This window comes from Nycticebus coucang, chromosome 1, assembly GCF_027406575.1.
Source record: "Nycticebus coucang isolate mNycCou1 chromosome 1, mNycCou1.pri, whole genome shotgun sequence".
Classification (NCBI taxonomy): domain Eukaryota; kingdom Metazoa; phylum Chordata; class Mammalia; order Primates; family Lorisidae; genus Nycticebus; species Nycticebus coucang.
In genome coordinates, this window is record NC_069780.1 from 131369259 (window position 1) to 131397153 (window position 27895).

Consider the following 27895-nt stretch of genomic DNA (forward strand, 5'->3'; position numbering starts at 1 on the left):
TAGCTTCACAGACTGTTTACCAAGTTTCACATATACCCTTGTAAGATGCACCGCTGGTGTAATCCCACCAATCCCCTTCCCTCTACCCACCGCCCCCCTCCCTCCCCTCCCTTTTGTGACTTCTTTTAGAACTTCTGTAGATTATATTTGATTGCTTAAGCTATATTATAAATTCTGAATGAGCAATTTTAAATGGCATGTATGTGTATTTTCTACATGGTGATTGTATTGTCATTTATGATTATTTAAGTTGTGAAAAATGAGCCCATTAACATTTTTATTGGTGTTTCAGACAGGAGAAAAGTTTTTGGAACTCAATGGACATACTCAAAAGATAACAGCTATTATTACATTTACTTCTTTGGAATCTTGTGAAGAAAAAAATCAACTCATCTTGACAGCCTCTGCAGATAAAACAGTTGTTATATCCTTAAATCTGGAAGAAAGTGAAATAGCTACAGTGACCCAAGGAGCCACTGTATTCATTATTAGTCTTTAGCCTCTCAGGGCTTACCTGTGCATTCCTATTTCAGTAAAAACGATTTTGTTCTAGTCTTTCTAAGATACTTCTTAAAGGTATTAGGCATCTGAAAAGCATCAGGCTGGAAACGACAGGTTAAGGCTTGTTATTGATGGAAACCCCCTGACTAAAGCTGTTCTTTCCAGCGTTGTTGTTATACTGAATTGTATAAAATGTAAAAAATAAGAGAATATGGGGTTTGAAAAATTTATCCTGTTATCTCTATTTGCTTTTCAATTTAGGGAAACAAAAGATGAGTTGGACTGGAGAATAATTTCCTTTTTTTGTCCTCATAATACAAGAAACCAGTGGCCCCAAACATGAGACCCTGTTGAGTACCTGAGTCTGGCAGAAAAGAATTATTATCTGCCCAGTGTTTCAAATTAATATTCTGTATTTAAAAACAATTTTATAAAAGTAAAATTATTTTTCATTTCCCCATTCTTTTAGGTAAAAAGTTATGATAGAATAGCAGTAGTAAAGTTTTTTCCAAGGGCTTCTGTGTGCTTCCAGGCATTGTTCTAAGTGTTTTACATATATCAACCCATTTAATCATTAAAATAACCCTTTGAGATAACTATTTTTAGTTATTGTCATTTATAGATGAGAAAATAAAGGCACATAGAGTCTAAGGAACTTCCCCAAACCACAGTGAGGGTAGGGCAGATCTGGCAGACAGTCCGACTATGAAGTCAGAGCTATGATACTGCCTTCATAAAGTTATTTTCTGTAAACAAATTCAACCCTTTAATATCTATATGAGGAACTGAATTTGTGAAGGCCAGAGCTTACTGCTGTGGATAACTGTAGTCTTTCACTATTAATATTTTTTGAAAAAGGTGTCATCAGATTAGCTTTAGAAAGTCTATGCTTAACCTGAAAGTTTTAAACATTAGTGATGTTAAGTTTTAGAGTAAGCTAAGTGAACTGCAGCTCCCAGTCAGCCGAGTATTCCTGAAGGCAAACCCCTGATACTCCATAGTGCACTGAGTTACCAGGCAATTCTGCCAAACTGTAGGCTCTAGTGTGAGGGTTCTGAGCACATTTAAGGTAGGCTAGGCTAAAGCTATGATGTTTGATAGGTTAGGTGTATTAAGTGTGTTTTCAACTTACGACATTTTCTACTTAACAGTGGGTTTATCAAGATAAAACTCTATTGTAAGTTGGGGTGCATTTGTATAATAAAAAATAACAAAAGGCATTGGATGTGATAGAGGTTAACCAGTTTGTGAAATTAGTTTTAATTTTTAATACATATAGACGTATATATATACACACCTGTATGTTTTCAGACATGATGTAAAATGTATTTCTTATCATAGGAAATGGTATAATATGTTTGAAAATCATTATGCTCTGTAAGTCCAAACTTTGGACTTTTTATGATAGGCCCTCTAATTATGTTAAATTGGGGTATATACAGGTAATAGTAATATACTGTTAGTGTCTTCTCTGAATTGGAATAACAGTGGTAAATGAGGCTGTGCATATTTCAGGGAGTTTTCAGTAATGGATGTGATAGTTTTTAGTATAAATATTTCATATTTATCAGATTATGGTAGGCTATTCTGGAGAATAAACTTTATAAACAGATGCACTATTAAATGCCTGTAAAGAGTTAGTACTTCAGACCACTCATTCTGTTGCAATTCTCAAATAATTTAATAGGAAAGTTTGTGTCAGACTTATTTTAGATCATAAGCCTGCTCTACTTACTTTAGGCATAAGCCTAACTATATGAATTAATTTTTGTGGTAATTTAAACACTACTTTGTGTTTTATTTAAAGATTTTCTAACTAAATGTTTAATATTTATGATTTAATTCTTAGAAAAGTTATAATTAAGATTTAAGAATTATTTCTTAACATAAATTTAGGTATGGGATAGTAACACTGGCAGACAAGTTCGGAGAATATCAAGCTTCCACTCTACTGTAAAGGTAAAATCTTAAGCAAATATGAGTTTTTGTGGTAATCTGTTTTTGTTTCAGAAAAATAGTTCAATAAGTTAAATGAAATAACTTTTGTAGGTTTAAAAAATTATTTCTTTGAAACACACCTACAGTCATTTGGTTCTTCTAAGACTAAATTTTTTATTAAATCATAGCTGTGTACATCAATATGATCATGGGGCACCATACATTTGGTTCATAGACCATTTGACACATTTTCATCACATTAGTTGACATAGCCCTCCTGGCATTTTCTTAGTTACTTTGCTAAGACATTTACATTCCACATTTACCAAGCCTCACATATACCCTTGTAAGATGCACCACAGGTGTGATCCTTTCAATGCCCCTCCCTCTACCCACCTCCCCCCATCCCTCCCCACCCTTTCCCCCTTCCCCCTATTCTTAGGTTGTAACTGGGTTATAGCTTTCATGTGAAGGTCCTAAATTAGTTTCATAGTAGGGGTGAGTACATTGGATACTTTTTCTTCCCTTTTCGAGATACTTTACTGAGAAGAATATGTTCTAGCGCCATCCATATAAACATGAAAGAGGTAAAGTCTCCATCTTTCTTCAAGGCTGCATAGTATTTCATCGTGTACATATACCACAATTTATTAATCCATTCGTGGATCGATGGGCATTTGGGTTTTTTCCATGACTTAGCAATTATGAATAGGGCTGCAATAAACATTCTGGTACAAATATCTTTGTTATGATGTGATTTTTGGTCTTCTGGGTGTATGGCCAGCAGAGGAATTACAGGATTGAATGGCAGATCTATTTTTAGATCTCTGAGTGTTCTCCATATATCTTTCCAAAAGGAATGTATTAATTTGCATTCTCACCAGCAGTGCAAAAGTGTGATTTTTGCATATGTATTAGGAGCAAGAATGTTTGAATTTGAAATTAGAGCAGGGAATAATCCCGAAAGCAAGATAAGGAAAATGTATATTTTTGACAAGTAAGTCTAGGAAGAGATATTACTTGCAGATTGACTATAACAGTAGCTGGTCTATTTTCTTCATACTTTGAACTAAAAATATAGAATTATTTGTTCCTTGACCTCTGTCTTCAAGGTCATAAATACGAGACATGTCAATTAGTTCCAAAATTAAAGATCTTCTACACATATGGCTAATTGGCTGCTATTGTTAGGCTCATTCATTTAACAAGCACGTTTTTTTTTTTTTTTTTTTTGAGACAGCGTCTCTCTGAGTTGCCCAGGCTGGAGTACAGTGGCGTAATCACAGCTCCCTGCAGCTTCAAACAACTGGGTTCAAGTGAGCCTCCTCCCTCAGCCTCTGTAGTAGCTAGAACTATAGGCGTGTACCACCATGCTTGGCTAAATTTTAGTATTTACATAGAGAACAGGGTCTCTCTGTGTTGCCCAGGCTACTCATGAACTCTTGGCTTCAAGTGATTCTCTTGCTTCAGCCTCTGAAAGTGCTAGGATTGTAGGTGTGAGCCACCATGCCCATTTACAAACAAATGTTAATTGGAGCTTCTTCTTATATGACAGGAACACTGCTACGTATTAGAAAAACAACCATGTATAAGACTTGGTTGCTTATGATTCCCACATAAGAAATTACCTTAAATATTCTGAGATAGAAAACCACATTTTGTAATGTCAGCAAGTTTGCGAAAAGATACTAGTAAGATGGGATGTTCTCTCATTTGCTTTAAGGGTAACGGATCTCCATACTAGAATTAAAACTTCTTTTTTCTTTTTTAATGTGAAAAGAATTATGTGTGCCAGTAATCTAGGTAGTTCACTTTTTTCCCTAAAAGGCAGCATCTCTGGTAGCCACCTTATGGCACTAAGCTGTTCTAAATATCAATTTAATAAAGTTTCTAGGGAAGAAAGTATCACATACTATATGCTTAGTATCTAATTTAGCAGTGGGTTTTAAGAAGTCGTTAACATATTGACATGATCAAAATCTGTATGTTCTTTTGAAAATATTCTTGCTATCTGAAAAACTGACTAAAGTAATTAGGTTTCAAATGCAAATGCAGTACACAAGTTGAACAGAGGGAGAGAAAAAAATTTTTTATTTATTTATTTATTTTATTTTTTATTTTTTTATTGTTGGGGATTCATTGAGGGTACAATAAGCCAGGTTACACTGATTGCATTTGTTAGGTAAAGTCCCTCTTGCAATCATGTCTTGCCCCCAGAAGTTTTAAGACAGATTGTGCTATGGTCCATCATTTCACTTCCAAGGAACACAGTCAGCAGCGTCCTTTCTGACTGACCTGTGCAAAGCTCAACTTGCTCAGTTTAGTTGGAATTGCTGGGAGGGCTTCATTTGTTTCCATCTGCACGGATTTTATGTTTCTTGATTTTTGTGTATCTCAAAACTTTCATAATGACCTGTGTATTTGGGGGAAATTCCTTAGGTAAATAATTTCATGACTTCGTTATAGGAACTGGTCATTAAAAAAGTATCATTCCGGGCGGCGCCTGTGGCTCAGTCGGTAAGGCGCCAGCCCCATATACCGAGGGTGGCGGGTTCAAACCCGGCCCCGGCCAAACTGCAACCAAAAAATAGCCGGGCGTTGTGGCGGGCGCCTGTAGTCCCAGCTGCTCCGGAGGCTGAGGCAAGAGAATCGCTTAAGCCCAGGAGTTGGAGGTTGCTGTGAGCTGTGTGATGCCACAGCACTCTACCGAGGGCCATAAAGTGAGACTCTGTCTCTACAAAAAAAATAAATAAAAAATAAATAAATATAAAAAGTATCATTCCAATATGGTGAACATTTCACCAAATTCACCAATATAGTGAAAGTACTTTTTAAAGGGGTTTTACTGTAATGTTAGTCAGCTAGATAACTATATTTTTTTATTCCAGCTATAATCCTGTTTCCATAAAAAATTGTTAGAAAACAGCATTTGCACTCACTTTGTTAAGTGTTTAGTTTTTAGTTAAGTGTTTAGTTTTTCTTGAATAATTTGTCAAACGAATTCAGATCACCAATATGAGAAATAGTATTATATATTTTTTAAACTAGTCAAGTTTTTTGGCAAGGGTTGATGTTAGCAAGGAGATAGTGAAACTGGCATCTTTATTGCTTGTTGAGATTATAAATTGATATGATCTTCCTGGAACGTAGTTTGGAATTATGAATGAATCTAAAAAATAATGATTATAGCCATTAATCCAGGGATTCTTCTAGAAAACTCTTTAAAAAAGAAATAATCAGAAACCTGGATAGAGATTTATGAATAGAAATGTATACTACAAATATATTTTTATAAAATAGGTGATTGAAAATGTCCTAAATGTCTTTTTAGAGGAAAATAGTTAAATTACTGTAGATGTATAAGCTAAAATGGTATTTCAGAAGAATATAAAAACCAAGTGGAAAATGCTAGTGATAACCTGTTAAGTAAAGCATTGTATCATCCTCCACAAAATGTTAGCAAACCAAGTTCAGCAACACGTAAAAACTATTACCAAGTTAAGATTTATCCCAGAATATGAGCTTAGTTTAACATCTGAAAATCAACCAGTGAAATGCACCATAGTAAGAACAAAGAACTAACCCACCTGGTCATCTTAATAGATGTAGAGAAAGCATTTGACAGACTCCAACACCCTCTTATGATAAACAAGCAATAGATGAGAACCTCCTCATCCTAAAAAATGGCATTTATGAAAACCCCACAGCTAACATCATATTAATGGTAAAAGATTGATTGAATGCTTTCTCCGAAAGACCAGGAATAAGGATGTCTACTCGCTCACCATGCGAGTTCAGCAGTGTACTGGAGATTTTAGCCAGGGCAACTGGGCAGTAAAAAAATAAATAAATGAGATCCATATTGGAAAGGGAGAAGTAAAACCACCTCTATTCACAAATGACGTGATCTTGTATGTAGAAAATTCTAAGTCCAAAACAAAATTATTAGGACTAATAAATTGGTAAAGTATCAAGATACAGTTTCAATATACTGAACTCAGTTGTATTCCTATACACTTGCAATGGACTTTCCAAAAATGAAACTAAGAAATCATTCCATTTACTGTAGTATCCAAAAGAATAAAACACTTAGAAATAAATTTAAAGAAGTAGGAGATTTGTACATCAAAAACTATAAAACATTGTTGAGAGAAAGATCTAAATAAATGAAAAAAATTCCATGTTTGTGAATTAAATTTAGTATTATTAAGATTGCAATATTATGCAAATTGATATTTAGATAGAACACAGTATCAAAATTACAGCTGGCTTTTTTGTTTTTTGCAAGCTGATTCTAAAATTCATACAATGCAAGAGACAGAATACCCAAAACAATCTTGAAAAAGTAGTGGAACAAAGTTGCAGGCTCTATACTAGCCAAATTTCAAAACTTACTGTGAAGCTGCAGTAATCTGGACAGTGTGGTACTGGTGTAATGATAGACATACAGATCAAATGGAATAGAGTTGATGGTCCAGAAATGAAACTTCACATATATGTCCAATTGATTTTTGACAAGGGTGCCAAGACCTTTAAATGGGAGAAAGAATAGACTTTTCTGTTGTCTCTTGATGCTGGCTCAACTAGATACCCACATACAAAATAATGAAATTGTATCTCTACCTCACGTCGTATGCAAAAATTAACTCAAAATGGGCCGGGTGCAGTGGCTCATGCCTGTAATTCTAGCACTCTGGGAGGCTGAGGTGGATGGATTGCCAGAGCTCACAGGTTCGAGACCAGCCTGAGCAAGAGTGAGACCCTGTCTCTAAAAATAGCTGGGCGCTATGGCAGGCACCTCTAGTCCCAGCTACTTGGGAGGCTGAGGAAAGAGAATCACTTGTGCCCTGGAGTTTGGTCACTGTGAGCTATGATGCCACAGCATTCTCCCAAGGGTGACAAAGTGTGACTCTGTCTCAAAAACAAACAACAACAAAAAAAACTGGACCTAAGATTCAAATGTAAGAGCTGAAACCATAAAACTCTTAGAAGACTGTAGAAGTAAATCTTTGTGACTATGGGTAAGTATCTTAAAACATCTAAAGCATTGTGACAAAAGAAAAAAATAAGAAATTAAACTTTTTAAAAATGAAAAGTTTTTCAAAGGACATCATTAGTAAAGTAGAAGGAGAACCCACAGAATGGGAGGAAATATTTGCAAATCACAGACCTGATAAGAGACTTATGTCCAAAATACATAAAGAACTCGTAGTAAAAAGGCTAATAACCCAACTGAAAACTAAGCTCATATTTTAATCTTAATTAAGAACTTTAAGCATTGTGTATTATTCATTACTGAGTAACAAATTTAGTGGCTTAAAACAAATATCTCACAGTGTTTGTAGTGAGGACCAGTGTTTTACTGAGTAGGTCTGGCTCATAGGCTCTGGTGAGATTGCTGCCATTGCAAGGCTTCATTGGGTTGGAGATTGCTTCCGAGGAGACTCACGGGCTTTGTAGGTCCGAGGCCTCAGCTCCTTGCTGCATAGACCTTTGTCCATAGATGGCTTGAGTGTCTTTACCGTGATTTATGGGAGAACAAGGAGGAAGCCACAGTGTCTTTTACTGCTTAGTCTGATAAATCACACACTATCCTTTTCGCCACATGGTAGAAGATAGTCACATAGAGCCCACATTTAAAGTCAGGAGGAATAAACTCCACCTATTGAAATGAGGTGTTTTAAAAAATTGGTGGACATATTAACACATTGACTGCCACACTAGGAAAATATATTTTTTTCCCCCTTGGATTTGTGATGTTTTATTACAAAAATAGAGTAACAACTTCAAAAACAAAGCAATCCTTTCTAATTTAATGAAAAATTTATTTTTATTGTTTTCTGTGTGTAAGTTATATGCCACTCACATGGCACTTAATAAATTTACACTATGCCAGGTGAGTTGTATGTGACTCATGGGATACTTGTTGAATTTGTGAATTAAGTCTTTTGTCATTCCATAGGTATAGTATTTAGTTGTGTCTAGAGTGGACCTTGAGTGGTCCTAGATGATGACTCTGAATAACATCCCTTAAGTATGTGCGACAATGTCACGTCACCGCATACTATCATATTGATTACGTTCAAAGAGCTGCTGGGTGAACAATTAAGGGGAAATGCACAATCGGAAGTTGTAATAGGAAAACACAGTCTAGCACATGTGGCAAACTTGGGCTGACTGGCTGGAGCAGAGTTAGAGGAGGTAGGGGAGATGTGCTGATTAACAGCGCAACAGTGAGCAGAGGTGCATGCTACAGACCTCACCATCTATCCACCAATTCTATATGCTTCCAGAGATCCCAGGCTCAAACCTAGCGTGAGTTAAGTACAACTCACATGGCAATGTGTTAAATACAGAGTTAGTGAATGCTTGACTTTCTAAACTGATAAATATTTCAAATCAATTTTGCAGTGTTTAACTGTTCTTCAGAGACTAGATGTTTGGCTCTCCGGTGGGAATGACCTGTGTGTGTGGAACCGAAAATTAGATCTCCTGTGTAAGAGCAATCACCTTTCTGACACAGGTAAAAAACAAATCAAGGTAATTGAGGAGTATGATTGACAGACTCTGAGAGACACAGGGAATATTTAGAGAGACTTTTCATGAATATAAAGGTCAATATAGGGGATTTCTGTTTTGTTTTAGTTCCAAAGAGAATGGGTAGCCATAGTCAATTCAGACAAAGGGTTTTATAAAATACATTTCCATCCTGCATTGGGAGGAGAAAACCCCACTCCTTTTGGCTTCTTCCCTTTTACCAGAATTCTCAAAAGTAGTCAAGAAAAACCTTTTCATATGTGTTCTTGGGCCATGTTCCTAACCCTAGTGAGATGAGAAGGAGACCCTTATGATTTTACAGTAGCATTTCTCTCTCTCTCTTTTTTTTTTTTTTTATGGAATCATTACCTTTGAATAGATTCCTAAGAATGACCTCTTTTTATAATTCATTTAACCAAAATGTTTATACATGTGGAAGCTTACTAACAAAGTTTTATTCTCTCAGAATTCCATTTGCATACACCTTCAGTTTTAACAGAAAAAAATCAGTTCTGGTTTTTATTGCTAACAAGGATCTTAAAAAATAAAATTAAAATCTATTTTCAGGATGAACATGTTTAAATAGAAATGAGTACTTTTTTTTTTTTTAAATGATAATAACCTTGAAGTCATGTAGTATACTCAGCTATTTTTGTTTCTAAAAGTAATCAAATGAGCCTATGGGCATCCTGGAAAGAATATTACTGTGCATATTGTTGATGTTTCAAAGGTAACGGGAGTCCTGTGATTTCAATTTACAATTGTTTTTTACCTCTGTCAGGTAATTGGAGCTAGTTTATCTCCACACAGATATTTTATAATGGAAAAATTTATAGTGAAAAATGTCTTAGGAAAACTGAAATCTACGTATAGCTGGGATTTACACTTTAATCTTTTAGTTCAAGTTTTGATTACTAATACTCTTGCTTGAGCCTAGATATATTTCTCAGTTTACTATTATTAGTCATATCTCTTTATTTTCATGTTAATTTACCTCTTTTTTTCACTAGTCTGTGGTTACCTTTGAATTTTTATCCATGAATCATTCATTAGTAGCTATGTTGTAAAATATTAAATCAGGACTAAAAGGAATCTTTTGTGAGTTAAAGGAAATAATCATCTCTTACTGCATTCTTTTTTACAAGTTGTCCTCCAGTACCATACATTAAGTAATCATACTTTGCCCTGTTTATTAAGAGATAACAGAAGACTTCTAGGGAATTGTTGGAAAGCTTTGAAAAGGCCATAGGTTACTATTGGTGAACATTTTGTGATTTGGGTTTTCCAAACTATTAGATACCAGGTAGTCAGCAATACTACTAGACCTTTATCTCATGGGCTGGTTATTTCTTTGCTTATTTCCAAATACAGAGATAATGGTAGTCAGTAAGATGCAGTGGAAAGAGCACTGGATGGGGGGACGGCATCCACATGCCAGCAGTGTGTTCTGTGATTATAAGCTTTAAATACTTCTGAATTGTTGGGTTTCACACATAGTTTTAGTGGAATTTTTTTAACAAGCAGCTTTCTGCATTTAGAATTTTTCTCTTGCTACCCATCCCTGATGCTCTCTTATCTCCTTCTCTTGTACCATTCCTCTTCTCCCTCTTCCCCTCCCTGTCCTAAGTTATTACTTAAATTTACTTAAAGGAAAACCCCAGTTTTATATCTCTTTTGAACTAGCCATCTTATAAATGAGTGATGGTGATTTTCTTAAGGGATCTTTGGTAAATAAATTTGAATGGCTAAGTGTATCACTTTACTGCAATAGTAAAATGTTCAAAGAGCACATTCTACCCTTTTAATAAATCAGTAGTGTCTTCCAAAGGTCTCCGAAACCTACTTTTAACAAAATCATTTTCCAGGCGTAAGCAACCAAGGATTGTGAATGTAGCCAGTCTTCTGTGCTTTATTGTTACTGCCTTTTTGTGAGAAGTGACTAACTCAAAGCTGTGAATGTTTTTGTTTTTGATTCAATCGGTAAAAGAAAATAACAGGACTTCTGTTTTATATGTTTTTGGAGGGATCACGGCTTTGGTTGAAATACCCAAGAACTGTGTTGTAGCAGCAGTTGGTAAAGAACTGAGTGAGTATGAATTGTTTCTTTTTCTTTTTAAAAAAAATGTTGAATTAGACTTTTATACACATGCTGGAAAAGCTAATTAGTTTTTTTTTGTTTGTTTGTTTTGAGACAGAGTCTGACTGGTCGCATTTATTTGTTTTGAGACAGAGTCTTACTTGTCACCCTCCGTAGAGTGGTGACATCATAGCTCATAGCAACCTCAAACTCTTGGGCTCAAGCAATTCTCTTGTCTCAGTTTCCTGAGTAGGACTCAGGCGCCTGCCATAATTCCTGGCTATTTTTAGAGACGAGGTCTCGCTCTGGCTCAGGCTGGTCTTGAACCTATGAACTCAGGCAATCCACCCACTTGGACCTAGGATTACAGGCCTGAGCCACATGCCTAACTGCTTGTTTTTTATTTAAGGAACTTCTGTCCCTGTCCTAGCCTTGGCTTCTTGGAATTGTGGAAGTGACATCAAGAATGAGACATTTTCAAGATGTTAGTCAAGGTTTTGTTTTCTTGTGAGGATTTCAGGTTATTACCTCTTTTAGCTTAATTAAACAGTATTTTTGTTTGCTATTCCAAAATTCCAATCTCAAGATCATTTGGTAGCATTCTAACTCCACAACTTTGATAGGTATCAGAAAGAGTTCTTTTTTGTATCGACTATAAGACCTTTTCACAACCACAATTTGAACATGAATGGCTCTCAAGATTAAATAACCTTGCTAGAGATTTGTCAGTTGGTAAAATGTTGTCAGAGATACAGAAAGAAACATGGCATGACCTATTTTCCAGAGAGGAATGTGAAAAAGAAGAGAGATGTCGTAATTTTAGGAGGACATGATTTCTGAGACCTTTCCACTTTTTGGGTGTTAGTCATCCTAATCTTTGACCATCCATAGCGCTTGGTCGGTGGCTTATTCTAGCACTGAATATATTGATGATAAGCATGTTTGTAAGTTGCATTCCCATTCTAGACTGAGCATTTGAGGGTGGTGACTGGCTCTTATCTGGGATCTAGTGTTCCAAAAACATAGTAGCTATTTAGTAAATATTTATTGATTTAATCACTTCAGTAGACTTCATTTGGGGTTTTTCTGTATTGGTTAAAGTTAGAATTTATAGGAGTTTAAATACAACTATTTGTTAAAGTCAGGTAATGAATAAAGCAACACATTTAACATCTTCTATAGGCAAAAGAATTTATGACATACAAAAATTATAAGGTATATACTTGGAGAATTTGTATTTAAAGGTATAAGCCAAGTTATTGAGAAAAGTTTTTTAAAAAGCAGCTCTTGAAGTCTTCACTGAGTTGAAGCTGAATTTATAGCTTATTTCGTAGCAGTGCTTACTGCACTGGGAATGTGAGTAGAGAAAGCTGACGGTGGAAATGACCCCGGGATGTGGGCCACTGGCTAGGGCCGGGAGTGAAGTGGGATAGCTGGACGTGTTTGGAAACCCGAGGGAATGGGGGCTTTGGCATTTGGCAGTGGGTTTGGAAAAGTCAGGAAAGGGGGAAAGTTCTAAGGACATACTCACTTTGGGTTATAGTTTGTAATTTCTAACATCTCAAGCCCTTTAAATAAGTAGTTTAAGGTGGTATGAATGAGACTGTTTTGGAGGTGGGTTCTTCTTTGTGGTAGGCATTTTTACCTTAATGAAGTGTTTGATTTTGGAGCAGAAATAGCATTTTATCTTTCTTGGAACATTTTAATGAAATTACATCTGTCTTTGATTTAGTAATTTTCAGGTTGGTAGAACCCATAGAAGGATCACTAGAATGGGATATTCTTGAAGTTAAGCGCCTCCTTGATCACCAGGATAATATTCTCTCATTGGTTAACGTCAATGGTAAGCTCATTGTGTACGTTTCTATTGTTATGACTTTGTTAACATAACCTGTTTTGGACTTCAGTCTTGTTTTATTCCACGATTCCAGAATCACTGTCATTAAATAATGCTTTAGATTAGTCGGAATAATCATTTTCTTTTACTTTTAAGTTTCAGCCAGACAAAATAAGCAGGATTCATAGATGTTTAGGTCTAAGATTTAGGCACAAGGAGAACAGCGTAGGGAAAGGAAGGAGGAGGAGGAGGGGAGCATAGTTCTCTCAGGAACTACTTGGTAGCTATGGGGTGGTTGCATTTCAGCATTTTTGGCAACTGATTCTGGTTGGTTCCTCTTCTGTAGAGAAGACTGGAGATAGTTATGCCCTTTTGTCTTGCTGACTACACAGTACAGAGTCACAGCAAGTTATACCCAACACTAGAATGAGCAGGATTCAAGCCATTTGTAATCATGATTAAAGACTCTCAGAGAATAACGCCAAACTAAAGGACTGCAGAAAAAGGGCAGACATGGTTATGGGTTTCAACTTGCCACACATCCTATTTGGTTTCATAAATGATTTTAATGACTATCTCCAGTGAGCTGAGTTTGACTTCAGATGGCAGGATAGGATCATAAGCCACAGATCTTGGCTTGTTTACTTGCAAATGAGTGACTGTTTATATCTTCAGGAGTTCTGGGTGTTCTGTGTACAAGGTCAGATGTGGAGACTCCTGCTGTGACTGTGAAGTATTGGGAGGACTGGACAGATCTGAGGCTGGGGTGTCTGAGACAAGGGGAAAGAGGAGCACACAAATATCTGAGTGTAGTCTTCCTTTGTGTGCCATTCAGTCACATTTCTTTTTAAATTTTATTTATTTTTATTTTTATTTTTTGAGACAGAGTCTTACTTTGTCACCCTGGGTAGAGTGCTCTGTCACCCTGGGCTCAAGTGATCCTCTTGCCTCAGCCTCCCAAGTAGCTGGGATTATAGGTGCCTACCACAACGCCTGGCTAATTTTTCTACTTTTAGTAGAGATAGGGTCTCACTCTTTCCCAGGCTGGTCTCAAACTCCTCAGCTCAGGCAATAGACCTGCCTCAGCCTCCCAGAGTGCTAGGATTACAGATGAGAGCCACCACACACCCAGCCCATTCAGTCACATTTTAAGTAAAAACATCCCTCCTAGCTCCAAATCCAACCCCCTAAAGCTCTCTCCTTGTAAAATGCAGCTGCAAAGTTTTTTAGGAACCAACTTGTCTATAGTGATAGAAGAAACATTGGTTGGTAATGTCCCTTTAATTTTCACTGGTCACGGGGGAGACACAGCACAAAAGGCAAGTTCTTGAGAGACCCTCGGAAGCCTCCTTGGTGATGCTGAGCCATAAGTATTAAGGCCCCAGGGCTGCTCAGAAAAGCACAGCAGTGTTCCGGCCCGTTAACACGGGTCATGCCAAGTTGCCTTGTTTGGCGGTGAAGCCCTGATACCACTGAACCAGCACAGTTGCATAAATGAAGATGGTGGGACCGTACTGAGATAGCCTTAACTTCACGGCACTTCTTTTGTCCTGTTACACGCAGAGAAACTATAACACTTATGAAAGCTTTCTTTAATTTCTTTGCCAGATTCTTAAGGGAAGAAGAACAGAAAGCTAAAGCAAATTATTAATGAATGTTACAAAAATACCCTAGTACTTTTTCATATATAGACTCTATGACTTCAGAATTTCACTACACATGAAAAGTAAGGCAAAAGCATATCTGGGAACCATACATGGCCAGGTACTTTTGTAAAATTTGAAAATAATTTACTGACAGTTTGATTTTGTACATGTACATACGCCTGTCAGACATGGCAACAGACTTTGGCAATCCTGAAATGTTTATGTTGAACATTTCCCTGCTGGACTTTGACCCCAGCTGCTTTGTCCTCACCCATTAGCAGTGAAAGATGTAACCAGTTACTGGGTTTGAACAGCACCGGGTAAGTGAGTTTTCAGAGAGGCAGCCCCAGGGCATCCTTAGAATGGTACCACAGAATGCCCACAGTTGTGGCTAATGAGTCGCAGATTTGCTAAAGCAATGTGAATGCCCAGGGAGACGGCTTCCTAAGACAGACAAGATGATCTTGCTAATCTCTTTTGGTAATAGGCTCTGGGTACTTCCGTTTTTTATTCCTTTTCTTATTTTGAACTGAAAGGTCATCACAAAGTGTTTAAGGATTTTGTGGATGAATAGACAGATGCCAGGTGAAATTTTCATACTAAGTGGCTGTTGATACTTAGAGAATGAGAATCCATCCACTAATAATACTTCATTGAGATTGTTTGGCATGAAATGTTTTGAATGACCTGTTTGGGAATTATTTACAAATAATTTATGCAGCGAATATACTATGTGCTGACTCAGATGAATGCCAGTATTTTGTTCATAGAAAAAAATTCCAACTGGTAATAACTACTTTGTTTCTATTATGTGACAGAATCATGGGTACTTGAAGGATTAAGTCAGAGCAGGCAGCTACATGGTCTTAGTAGGTGAACTCTGTGTTGTGATTACAGATGCAGAGTGGGTGTGCAGAGGAATCTTTACTTCTTAACACTCTTGCTTTTTGTAGTTTGAATGCAATTGGAAAGAGGAAAGAAAGAGAGTGGAAAAGAAAGTCATAGAAAGATTAGTACTGTCTTAAACTTTCCCACTACTAAAACTAGTGGGAAGAAGTTAAAGTGAACTCACTTCTTTAAAGTAAACTTACTTCTTCACAAAGCAAATTCTATAAAGTCTGTTAATAAATGCTTGAAGTTAGACAATAATCTACCTAATTTTGCCTTGGAACCAAGACAAAATAATGTTTACATGTAGGATTGATAGTAATTCTTTATCTCTAAGAGATTGTTCATCTGGTCATTAGAGATTTCTGTCCTGCTGGTTTATTTGAAAAATGGAATAATTAAGTCACAATTACTCATCCATGTATTCATAAATGGATGTTTTAATGCGCAAAAATACCAGGGCTCAAAATAATAGATAATATTTGATGTCTTTTAAAGATGGCTGCACATTTATTATTTAATTTGATTTTTGTAATCATCCTCTGATGCAGCGGTTCTCAAACTGTGGGTTGCGACCCACAGGAACTGTATTAAAGGGCCATGGCATTAGGAAGGTTGAGAACCACTGCTCTAATACACGAAGAATTCAAGAGAAAGGTTAAATGATTTCCTAAAGACCATCTGACTGATGACAGACAGAATCAAAATTAGAAATCAAGTTTACAGGCTGAGTGCATTGCACTCTTCCATCTTACCCTAAATATTTAAGAATTAAAATAAGCTACATTTCTTTAAGATAATTTTTAGTCTAGCAGTTGTACATTTTTTACTAAATATATAATGTGTAAAGCGTATCATGTCAAGTATAAAATGAAAAAGTTTCATTGTCTTTAAAGGTTTAAAAACTTGTCATTTTACAAGTTGTATGTAGTCATAGTAAAAAAACGATAGTGAGAAACATAAAAGATACAGAAATGAAAATCTTCCTACTACCCATCCACCCCAGTGTAAGCTGCAGTCCACATCTTTCTAGGTGTTTTCTGGGCACATGGGCTGTATGTGTGTATGTGTATACATACAGCTTTTGTATCAATGTACACATACTTTCACAAATTAACTTTCAGTAACAACATTACTGCTTCATTTTGTGAGTGTCTTATTTATTCAATCCCCAATTAGATGTTTAGATATCTTCAGACTTTTAAGATAATGTACAACCACCTTGTACCTATCTTTCATGTGTTTCTTTCAGGATAAATCATAAGAAGTAAGTGGAATTGTATCAATATGTTTACATTTTTAAGGTTTTGATACATATGACCAAATTAATTTTTGAAAAATGGTACCAATTTAAATTTACAGTAGGACATTAGCAGTGAGTGAACTTGCTGATTCCTTATGTTTCGGGCAATACTATATTGAGTATTTTCCAGCATTATAATCCTTCCCTATTCATAACTAATGATATCTCATTGCTTTTAGAACTCTTTGATTATTAAAGGAGTTATCCATGTTTTTATATTTTTTACTGACCGTTTTTATTTTTTGTTTTGACTGTCCCAAGTCCTTTGTCTACTTTTTAAATCTAGTTTTTAGTGATTTCCAAAATTTCTTATGTATCAAGTATAATAAACTTGTTTTGACCTTCAAGTTGCATAGTTTTCCTAGCTTTTTGTCATTTAATGTATGAATTATTTTTTGCTACGCACCCTGCACTGAGCCCCCACTATGCTTCCTTTTAGAGCCCTTTACTACATATTCATTAAAATAATTCACCTTTTCTTTTTAAAAGTCCTCTAAGTTCCTTTAATGTTTGATCTATTTTCAACTTATTTTGGTATATGATCCAAAGTAATGTTTGTTGCATTTTTATTCTAAAACTTAACCAAATTTCCAACATGAAGTATTTCTTCCTTTACTGAAATGATACATAATCATCGCATACTAAATAACTGAACTTGAGTCTATTTCTTGTTTTTTTATTCTGTTAAAGTAATCTGTTGGCTTGTCTGTACCTCACTGTTCTAATTACTGTGGTTTCATAGAGCATTACTACTAGGCAGTCCATTCATTTTTACCTTTAGCCTGGAGAAAATGATTAATAATGAGGCATATGTGAATCTTGTCTAGATGTGAGTTTTGTCACTGGCTCCCATGTTGGAGAGCTGATCATCTGGGATGCCCTAGACTGGAGCGTGCAGGCTTATGAACGAAACTTCTGGGACCTGTCTTCACAGCTGGATGCCCAGCAAGAAATAAAACTCTGTCAGAAATCAAATGACATTTCTATTCATCATTTCACATGTGATGAAGAGGTAAAAAAAAAAAAAAATTATTTATAAAATATCTATAAACTTGCCTTTTTTTTTTGAAACAGAGTCTGAGTACGTCACCCTTGGTAGAGTGCCGAGGCGTCACAGCTTACAGCAACCTCAAACTCTTGGGCGTAAGAGAGTCTCTTGCTTCAGCCTCCAAGTAGCTAGGACTACAGGTGCCCGCCACAACACCTGGCTATTTTTTGTTGCAGTTGTTGTCGTTTAGCAGGCCCCAGCTGGGTTCAAACCTGGGATGTATGTGGCTGGTGCTGGAAGCACTGTGCTAGGGGCGCTGAGCCTACCTTTTTTAATAAACCTAATTTCTGATGTTTAAAATTTAATCCTATGATGAACATAGAAAAGGTGTCATTATTCATGGTTTCAAGTTGTACTTTAAAGTCATCTGGTATTTTTCAAAGATGTACCATTTGCATTAAAAAAAATTTTAATCTTCACTTGTAATCTTGAAGCAAGGAAATGATTAAATGGCCACTGATTTAAAAATCCTATTGAAATTTTGGGTTGAATTAAATATTTCCAGGGAATTTGAAGTTAATGCTTAACATTGTTTTAGGAAACACTATGAAAAAGAATCTTTTTTAATGTATCTGGGCATTTCTTAGAGAGGTCAAAGAAATTTAAAAGTTTAGTAATGTTTCTCTTTTGTTCTGCTAGCATCCTGGGGCAAGATAATTGGGTGAGAATTGCTGGTTTCCATCCTCAAGGCCTTGGCAGTCTTGCTCTTGAAGCACTTTTCTTTGTTGTAAGAGATTCTTGCCAATGGACTACTGAATCTTGGCTCTGTTCTGCAAAACTCTCTGCTTTTAGCCCCAGGGGCTCAGAATATGTGTTTAAAGGACAGTTACTTTTCTAAATGAAATCACAAGAAATGTTTTAGGAATTGTAACCTTTGAGGAGAAGAAGTGGGTAGGCTTTTCCTTTACCTTTTTTGGTGCCTTTGTATACTGTTTAAATTTTCTAGTCGTATGCATGTTATTTTTATTTAAAAAGTTTAGTAGTAGTGTAGTGTTCTGGAGGGAGGAAACCTGTGATCCATTTTTTGTTTTCCTTGCACTGCTCTTATTGTAAAAACAAAGAATAGGATAAAAACCACTAATACACTCAAAGATCATTTCTTTATATCCCAACTTTATTTTGAAAAAAATTAAATGTATATAATAAAATATGGTCTCAAAAAGTTGAAGACTTGATGTCAAAGAATTGTAGCCCTTGAAATTTTACATATATGTAATATGTGTGTGTATATATATATATATATCTATATATATAAATTAAATATAACCTTGTTTCAATTCTGTAAAAATTTGCATTTAAAACTTCTTCTGTTGTATATTCTTTTATATCTTAAAAGTTTTGGGAGTTTGAGCCCAGCCTGAGCAAGAGTGAGACCTGGTCTGTAAAAATAGCTGGGAGTGTGGTGGGCACCTATAGTCCCAGCTACTTGTGAGGTTAAGGCAAGAGAATCGCTTGAACCCAAGAGTTTGAGGTTGCCGTGAGCTATGACTCCACAGCACTCTACCCAGGGTCAAAAAGTGAGACTCTTGTCTCAAACAATGAAAAAAGTGTTTTGGTTGGTGCTTATCAGCTACTATATACAGTAAATGCTTGATAAAGCATTGTACAGTTTTCCCTAATTCTCCTTCTTAGGGGCTCTTATACAGGGGACCATTAATTATTAATGACAGGCGATGGGTAGAATGTCTCCACTGAGTAAATGCAGCCCCCAAAGCTTATGAATTCTCTAGTTATATTTATTTTCTTTACCTTGGATAAATCACTTAAACTGTGTGTAGATTTTCTCGTCTGTAGAGCTAGTTTCTGGGGGTTTAACATTGTAGTCCCTACATAGGGCTCTTGGTTTTTAGTACACTGACTAGCTGTTTTCAGTAACATCTCTGGCACTGGTCCTCAGCTTGCATTACCAAGTGTAGAATACCAATCTTGAGAGTGGAGGGGACTGGTCCAGATTTAGACTCAGCTGTTGTTGATCTGAGTTGCATTTGTAGCTTTTGAGACCATGTGAGAAAGGTTGGAGGGCCCAAGGTCTAAACAGAACGGTCATCTGTAGGGGTTTCTGAAAGGTCTGCCTCAAGACGATGCCTGTGGAGTAAAAATGAACTCTTCTAAGCCTCCTACCTGAAGAATAGTAACTTGGAAAAGTTTCAAAAGCTAATGTGACTGCATGTTGCATGAGGAAAGCAGGCACTGGAGTAACGTGACCTTGATTCTTCCATTGACGGCACGTCTCATCTCTTGTGTGACTTTAATTTCCTTTTACTTTTAACTTGCTCATCTGGAGAAGGGCAATACTGCTTGCCTTCCTACTTTAATAAGATGTTGTGAGGCTGAAGTAAGATACGTACCGGGGAAAGTGCTTCCAAAAGAGTAAAGTTGTTTTAGTAAAAAGGTATTTAATACTACATTTGGAAAAAATAGAAGATCTTACAATGTTAATGCCACAATAACATATGCTTTTTGGGGTATTATTTATGGGTCTCTTGATTGCTTAAGATGTAGATGCAAGTAATTTTGCCCACATTTCCTGGGCAGAGGAAGCTAGGCAATTTTCCCAATGATGTAGTAGTATGTGAATGAAAACCCAGGTTATACCTCGCCAGCTTCTGCTGTGGGGCCAGGCTGACAGCCACAGTTCCTTTTTCTAGCTGTCCGTTTCAGTGAGGAAGAAAGTGATGCTAAGGGATATACTGCGCAGTTTGCTCTGTGTGAGGGGTTATGTCCTTTCCCTGCTAAATGCTCTGAGCTTTCTTCAGTGCTCTGGCTTTGTGGGTTTCAGAGGGCAGCACTAGAATTCGGGCAGAATCAGTGATTTCTGATGTCACAGAGGGCTGGAAACCTATACACTAGGCAGTCACACATACTGGCTCTAGGCACACTTCTGAACTTTTCTCCCCAGAATGTATTTGCTGCAGTTGGAAGGGGGTTATATGTGTATAACCTTCAAATGAAACGTGTGATTGCCTGCCAGAAAACCGCCCATGACTCCAATGTCCTGCACATCGCCAAACTTCCGAACAGGTACACCTTTCCATCTGTTCTACACTAGATGAAAGAAAGTCTTGGTTCCCAGGGCCAGCAGGGTAATTTCTCAAGTAGCCAAGTTACCTGGCTGCATGGCTTGACCTACTGTGCTCTTTTCAAAATGGAATGTTCTCTATCTCTTAATACAAGAGTTTCAGGCAATATGTTACAGAATTTATAAGAAATGAGGTTCAAATGAATTATGTTGAGTTTCATATTAATAAGAGATTATTTAAAATTTGGTATTTTTTTAATAAAGTAACATACCGGGGCACTTACATTGTCTTTTTCTTTTTATATTTTCCATAAACCCACGTTTCTGTTGTTATGGCCAGAATCAGTGGTCGTCTCCTTACTATCTCAGGTTGTTAAAGGAAAGGTTTTCCTATCAGGGTAGATTTGGCTGCTGAGTTTCTAGGGATGAAAATCATGGGATGAGAATAGCATTATTTTCTATGCAGGCTATTTAGAATGAGAAACACCCAGGAATAAGAGGAGGGAAGGGGGCTGCTCAGGACATTGTAAAAGTGTAAGTCATATCCTGTTTTCCTGAGTGCATTTTTAAAAATGGAAAGAACAAATTTATTGCATTTGAGTCAACATAGCGCGGTATCAATGTATGCCTTTCTTGAAGAGTGTGTTTAGTTTGCATTGTAGAGCCAGGATAAATTGTGATTTTTTTTATCAGCTCCCATTACGAGGTGAATAAAAGCAGTTGAGGAGTCCAGTGATTTCTTTCACTGCAAATGTAGCATTGACCCCATGGTGCTCCCTCTGTCTTGGTATTTCTGATTTTTATTCTGACAGGCAGTTAATCTCATGCTCAGAAGATGGCAGTGTACGCATTTGGGAGTTACGAGAAAAACAGCAGCTTGCAGCTGAACCAGTACCAACAGGTGCGTCTTTTCCCAAAGAGGTAGTCCTCTCCCTCCTTTGCAAGTGAAAGCAGAAGAAAAGTGGTTATGTGAAACTACGAGAATGTAGAATGTAAATTCTATATTTTCAGATCAGTATCAGATGTTCACAGAAAGCATGTGGTCATTGAAAAGATCTTGAATTCACGTGTTAACACGGCCTCAGTGCAGAACTACTGCTTTATTTCCATTCAGGACAATTGGAATTTTATTGTTTTGAGAGAAAACTTACTTTCTGCTGATCTAAATGACCAAATGGCCTAATGAAGTATTATTCATCTGCATTGTCTACAATTTTGTCTGATAAGCAAACGATTTGTACCATCAGATAACAAACTGAATATTCTTTAGCCTTGACGTTGAACTTAATTTATGGAAAAAAGACACTTTCTGTGTTTATATCATAATTTCATGAGCTCTTAATTTTCAGGTGTTTGATTTGAAAACGAAACTCTGGATACTTAAATAAATTGGTTACCAACCTCTTTGTAAGAAATCCAATGTTGGTACCTCCAGTTTCTTCTTCGTCTTTTTTTTTAACTTAACCTGTAGTCTTAGGGTATTGTTTTTGTAGGTACACATATATTTTTCCACTATCCTTCATTTCTCTGAGTTGTGCCCCTTTAACGATTAGACGCTGCCAGTCAGGCCTTTCACTTCTCTCTTATTTCTTGTGCCTCTTTTTCTATGTTAATAGACTTTCACCCATGGGTTTGTAGGGCAGTAAAAAAAGAGATGAGGACCAAACTTGGTTAGCTAAGAATGATGAAAGGAAATAACATTTAAGGACCCTTGGTACCGTCCACTCAGGCCTTGACTAAAATAAGTGTGGAACATCCTTGCCTTTACATTTTTTCTGATCTCATGCCATGTATTACTATTGCAAGTAAATAATGCAGTAATTTTGTCAACAATTGTATTTTTTTAGGTTTTTTTAACATGTGGGGATTTGGAAGAGTGAACAAACAAGCCAGCCAACCTGTTAAAAAACAACAAGAAAATGCCACTTCGTGTTCACTTGAGTTTATTGGAGATTTGATTGGACACTCATCATCTGTGGAGGTATTGCTTCTAACAGGCACACGGTGTTCAGGCGACTCCTGGCTTTGCATCTCACTGCCCTTTCCTTCAGTTGGTCTCATAAAGACCTGTACTTTCTTAGTTGTAGGTTTTTGCTAGATCTAAGTATGGCCCAGGATAGGCTATAGTATATTCACTTAGGATCAACCTTTATAGAGACGTGATCTGAGGAAGCAAGGAATTCATTGCTTTTAAGAATGGGCTTAGGCTGGGCGAAGTGGCTCACAGCTGTAATCGTAGCACTTTGGGAGGCCAAGGCCACTCTGGTTTGTCTGAGCTTACGGGTGGGAGATCCCATCTCTAAAAATAGTTGGGGGTTGTGGCAGGCACTTGTAGTCCCAGCTACTTTGGAGGCAAGAGAATCACTTGGGCCCAAGAGTTTGAGGTTGCTCTGAGCTGAGATACCACAGCACTCTACCAAGGGCAATAAAGTGAGTCTCTGTCTCAAAAAAAATAAAGAGACTTAATCACCATTATTTATGAACTGGAGATGGCTGATGCTAAGGGGAGTAAGAATAATGTTGAATATGTTTGTATATGTGTGTGGAGTTAAACCCTTAACGGAATCTACTTCCAGGGGCCTTTATCTGATTCATGAGCAGAGTGTCATTTTCACCTGCCTTGAATTTGTTAGCCTTAATAAAACCTGTGCCTTGATTATTGTGCATATATAAAAATACTAGTGAAAATTATAAGATGCATAAAATTCTAACTTGGAGAAATCCAACATATTAATATTCACTCCAGGCATCTTTGTCTGTAATGAAGGAATAAGATCAGTCAAGATAAAGAGATGACTAGAACTGATAACTGTATGCCGGGCCCTAAATTGTCCTTCACTGTTTTATAGCTAGGGAAGAAAAAATTTCATTTGAAATTCATGCTTGGGAGCAGCAACAGCACACTTGTTAGTATTTCCTACATTTCAAACACTGTATTAGACACTAGATGCTGGAGTTCACAGAAGGTCAAATATAATCCTTGCTTTAGAAGGAGGGTGTACACTTAATTACCTGCTTATGGTGGGTGTAGCACACAGTGACCACTCAGGAGAGACGTTTCTTGCTGAATCCTTTAAATGGTTAGTAGTAGACATGGGACTGGAGCTTTAAGCTGATGTTGATGTTTAGGTAGGGTTAATGTATAACCTTGTCACCATAAGCTCCTTGAGGTTGGGTTCAATGTCTTTAACTTTGTTTTCCTCAAAAAGAAAAAAAAAAACAAACCCACAAAATCCTAAAAACCGAGCTACTTAAACATTTGGCTAAGTGGCTGTAGTAAGGTTTGAGGGTGGCTGGCATGGAATGTGGTAGAGAAAAGGGCAAAGCTGGTGTGCCCGTGCTGGCCGTGAGCAGACTGGCGAGGCTGGAGCACTGGCTTCCTGTGAACAGACGCTAGTGAGAGAGGAAAGTAGTTTTGGGGTCAGGTTATAAATGTCTTTGAATGTAAGGCTAGGGGTGGGGGGGACTTTATTTTTAAAACAATAGGGACCAATTAAAAAGGTTTGTAGATGGTAACCTTCAAAATGGCTTGTTATAAAACTGTCAGATTCTTAGGAATTTCCCTGAGTGAAAGTGTTGATACTTAAGCATTTTTAAAAGCATCTCTGGCTCCATTGATACCCTTGCTGTCTGGCCTAACCTCTTCACCCGTGTACTGATTTCTGTCTTCTCCTGTTCCTGAGGAATTTTGCTCCCATATTTCCCCGTTTCCTACTACGTCAACAGCTGAGTCCTCTCCTGGGCCTTAACCTGTTATCTTCAGTCACACATAGGTCACCACAGAGAAAACTCGAATCCACTTGTTCCTTAATGTTCTCTTTTCTTTTTTTCACTCTTCCCTTCAAGGACCTCATCCTTTTCATGGGGTCATGAATCTCCTCTTGGCCTTTTCATCAACACTCCAGGTTCCTGGCTGCCAGCCTTGTCCTTCACTGGGCATGAAGCTTTCTCTGACAATTTCAGTGACTATAGGTCAATCTCTCCGTTTGCTGAATTTCTGTGGCATGTCAGAGTCTGTACGCTATTATTTGATCTGCTTTTCACTACTGTATTAGAATCTTCTTGAGGTTAGGGACCATAAGCATTAAGATACTCAGCAGATTGAGTATTTCTACTTTTATATAGAGAGCGAAAGCCAGTGTTTATTTTGGGAAATTTGGAATTCAGACATTTTGTTTGTAGTCATTGATGATGATTAAGAAAAGCAGGTGTGAGAACTAACCTGAAGAATTATGGTAAAATTTGGAAGATACTTTGGGAATTCGTGGACTTTATGAAAATAATTGTTACTTATAGCTAAGCAATATTAACAAAGTTCTGATTATTAAAATATTACATATTGGTCATATTTGTAACTGTTAATACTTAAAAATTAAATGGAGTTTTATATTTAGATTTAAAGGAGTCTCTAAGATACATATTTTACAGTTTTTAATTTTTTTTACAGATGTTTCTGTACTTTGAAGATCATGGACTAGTGACATGCTCTGCTGATCATCTCATTATTTTGTGGAAGAATGGAGAGCGAGAATCTGGATTGCGCAGTTTGAAATTATTTCAAAAATTAGAGGAGAATGGTGACCTGTACCTTGCTGTCTAGTTTAAGGAATTAGGAGTACATGTGCATGAACCTTGACATCAAAAATAGGGTAATACTCTGGAAACCATAAATATATCGATCACTGAAATTTGTAATTTTTTTATTAGTCTATAGAATTCTACATTTGAATTCTTTTTTTGTGGGCCTACAAAACAAGAAACAAGTTGCTTCCCAGGTGTTATTAGCACATCCTCCAGAGAATATGCCATAGATCTTCCATTTGACTTTGTGCTGCTATTGAAGTGGTAAGTGTTGTGTTTTGAGCTTATTTCTACCTCTTCGCAAATATTCATTGGAAGTCTTTCTTTTTGTCAATAATCTCTCAACAAAATGAACATACTCAAGTACAGTTTTTTTTGATACCAACTAATTTAAATTTTTAATTCTAGTTACTAAAATCCCTCTGCACTCAAATCAATAGGAATCTATGGAGGGTGCACTTTTCCCCCCAGTGTGAACTGGCTAGAGTGGCACCAGAGGGTGCAGCTCACAGTGTCTGACCAGTGACTCATCTGAAATGCCTGAGAAAGGCTTCCTTTAATGTGGTTCTTGCAGTTTCCAATGACCATTATAACTGGTCTTCTAACAGAATACTCTTCCTTTGGTGCTGAAAAATTAAAAAGTATTCTACACATTAAAAACTGAGTGGGTTTACTTAAAGAAAATGCAAGGTTATTGATGTGCTAAAGCCTTCTCACAGAACATTTTCTGCATATATATTTGTTCATTATTCAATTTAGGAATGGCCATCGGAGCACAGTGAAGGTCACAAACTCGTCCTAGAAAAAGTGCTTTGAAGTGTAGCCTGGGTTCTGGTGTCAGTGCACAGCTTTCCAAGTGGAGTACTTTGAAAGTAACCATAGCGATATTCAGCAATGAGGGAGGTAGCACTTGTTCTAAGACAAGTTTGTGAACTTAAGTGTCCAACTTAATATGATTACCACTTGAGAAAACCCAAATAATGTTCAGTCATGAAGACAGCTTTATGGAGAAATGTATTAAAACTTAAGCCAGGTCCATTACAGAAGAATTTGGGAAAATTAGCACTGCCTTTTTTTGAGGAGTCAAACAGAGGCAGCTTTCTAATCGTGCACATGGAACACCGGGAGTATCCCTGAACCAGGCAGTCTTGAGTATATCACGTTGTTGAGGCCTTTGGATAAGTTATTTCAGAGTCATTTCTAGACTGTTAATTTTCCTATATAGAGGGACTTCCTCCAAGTACTACCTTGTTTTCTTTGGAAATTCTGTATTAGGTCATGAGTTTATAAAGCTGTTGTCTTAAATTGTATGACATATGGAATTCATAGACTTTTAAATTTTACTTATTACCACAAAATACTACCCCAGAACAGGTCAGCAATCTCTTCAAAGGAAGTGCCAGAAATCCACTTGAGTTTTGGGAGCAACAGTACTGCAGGTACCTTAGAAACTCCCTTCTGTCATCACCTGGGAGGTGCTATGGGTTTGGTTCCAGACCACCCTGATAAAGTGAACCTCAAAGTAAAGCAAGTCACACAAATTCAGTGCATATAAAATTGTATAGAGAAGTGTGCAAGAGCATTATTTCTTTAAAAAAACCCAATGTATACACCTCAATTAAAATACATTGCTAAAGAATGCTATGATCATCTGTGCTCCATCAATTAACTCTTACTTTCATGAAATATTTCTCTGTAGCATGCAATTTATTTGAATAGCATTTACTTATAGGACTACCTTCAAAATTGGAATGAATCCTTCCAAACCATGCTATTGCTTTCTCGACTAAGATTATGGAATCCTTTGTTGTCATTTCAGTAGTATTTACAGTAAAAGATTCCATCTCAAGAAACCACTTTCTTTGCTTTTAAGCAGCAACTTCTCAGTGTTTGATAATGAGATTTTAATAAGTCAGTCACATCATCAAATTCCACTTCTAGTTATTTTGTTGTTGCCACCACACCACCCCTGCAGTTATACTTCTACTGAAGTCTTAAACCCCTCTGATCATTCATGGGGGATGAAATCAACTCTTTCCAAAATCCTCTTAATGTTGATATTTTGACCTCTGTATTCTTAATGGCAAATCCTTTCCAGAACCTTTTCAATTTATTTTGCTCCAGATCCAGAAGATCACTAGCTATAGCCTTACAGAATGTATTCCTTAAAATTAGTCCTTGATCCATGGGCTACAGAATGGATCTTGTGTTAACATCAATCTCCTTGTACATCTCCAGCAGAGCTCTTTGGTGACAAGGTACATTGATCCTGAAAGGAATCTTTTTCTGAACAGTTGGTCTCAAGGGTGGGCTTCAAATATTCCATAACCATGCTATAAACAGATGCACTGACATTCAGGCTTTGTTTTTCCATTTCTAGTTATGCTAGATTTAGCATAAATCTTAAGAGCCCTTGTATATTTGGAATGGTATGTGAACATTAGCTTAAGCTTTAGGTCACCAGCTACATTGGTCCTTAACAAGAGACGAGCCAGGCATTGACTTCTTTCTAGCTCTGAA

At 36.8% G+C, this 27895-nt stretch overlaps 1 protein-coding gene across 3 annotated transcripts in view; it reads left to right on the forward strand.

Moving 5' to 3' along the window:
- Positions 1–25489, forward strand: part of WDR41 (WD repeat domain 41) — a 45973-nt gene extending 20484 nt beyond the window's left edge. For 2 of the 3 annotated variants that reach the window (XM_053588172.1, XM_053588179.1), the window contains exons 4-13: positions 293–424; positions 2398–2460; positions 8851–8962; positions 11000–11062; positions 12786–12896; positions 17555–17739; positions 20675–20796; positions 21607–21695; positions 22642–22775; positions 25242–25489. In XM_053588172.1, coding sequence (XP_053444147.1) covers positions 293–424; positions 2398–2460; positions 8851–8962; positions 11000–11062; positions 12786–12896; positions 17555–17739; positions 20675–20796; positions 21607–21695; positions 22642–22775; positions 25242–25394 — 1164 coding nt within the window. In that variant the 3' untranslated portion in view covers positions 25395–25489. The remainder of the gene's footprint in view (positions 1–292; positions 425–2397; positions 2461–8850; positions 8963–10999; positions 11063–12785; positions 12897–17554; positions 17740–20674; positions 20797–21606; positions 21696–22641; positions 22776–25241) is intronic. The other variant, XM_053588188.1, reaches the window with a different exon arrangement.
- The last annotated feature ends 2406 nt before the right edge of the window (positions 25490–27895 follow it).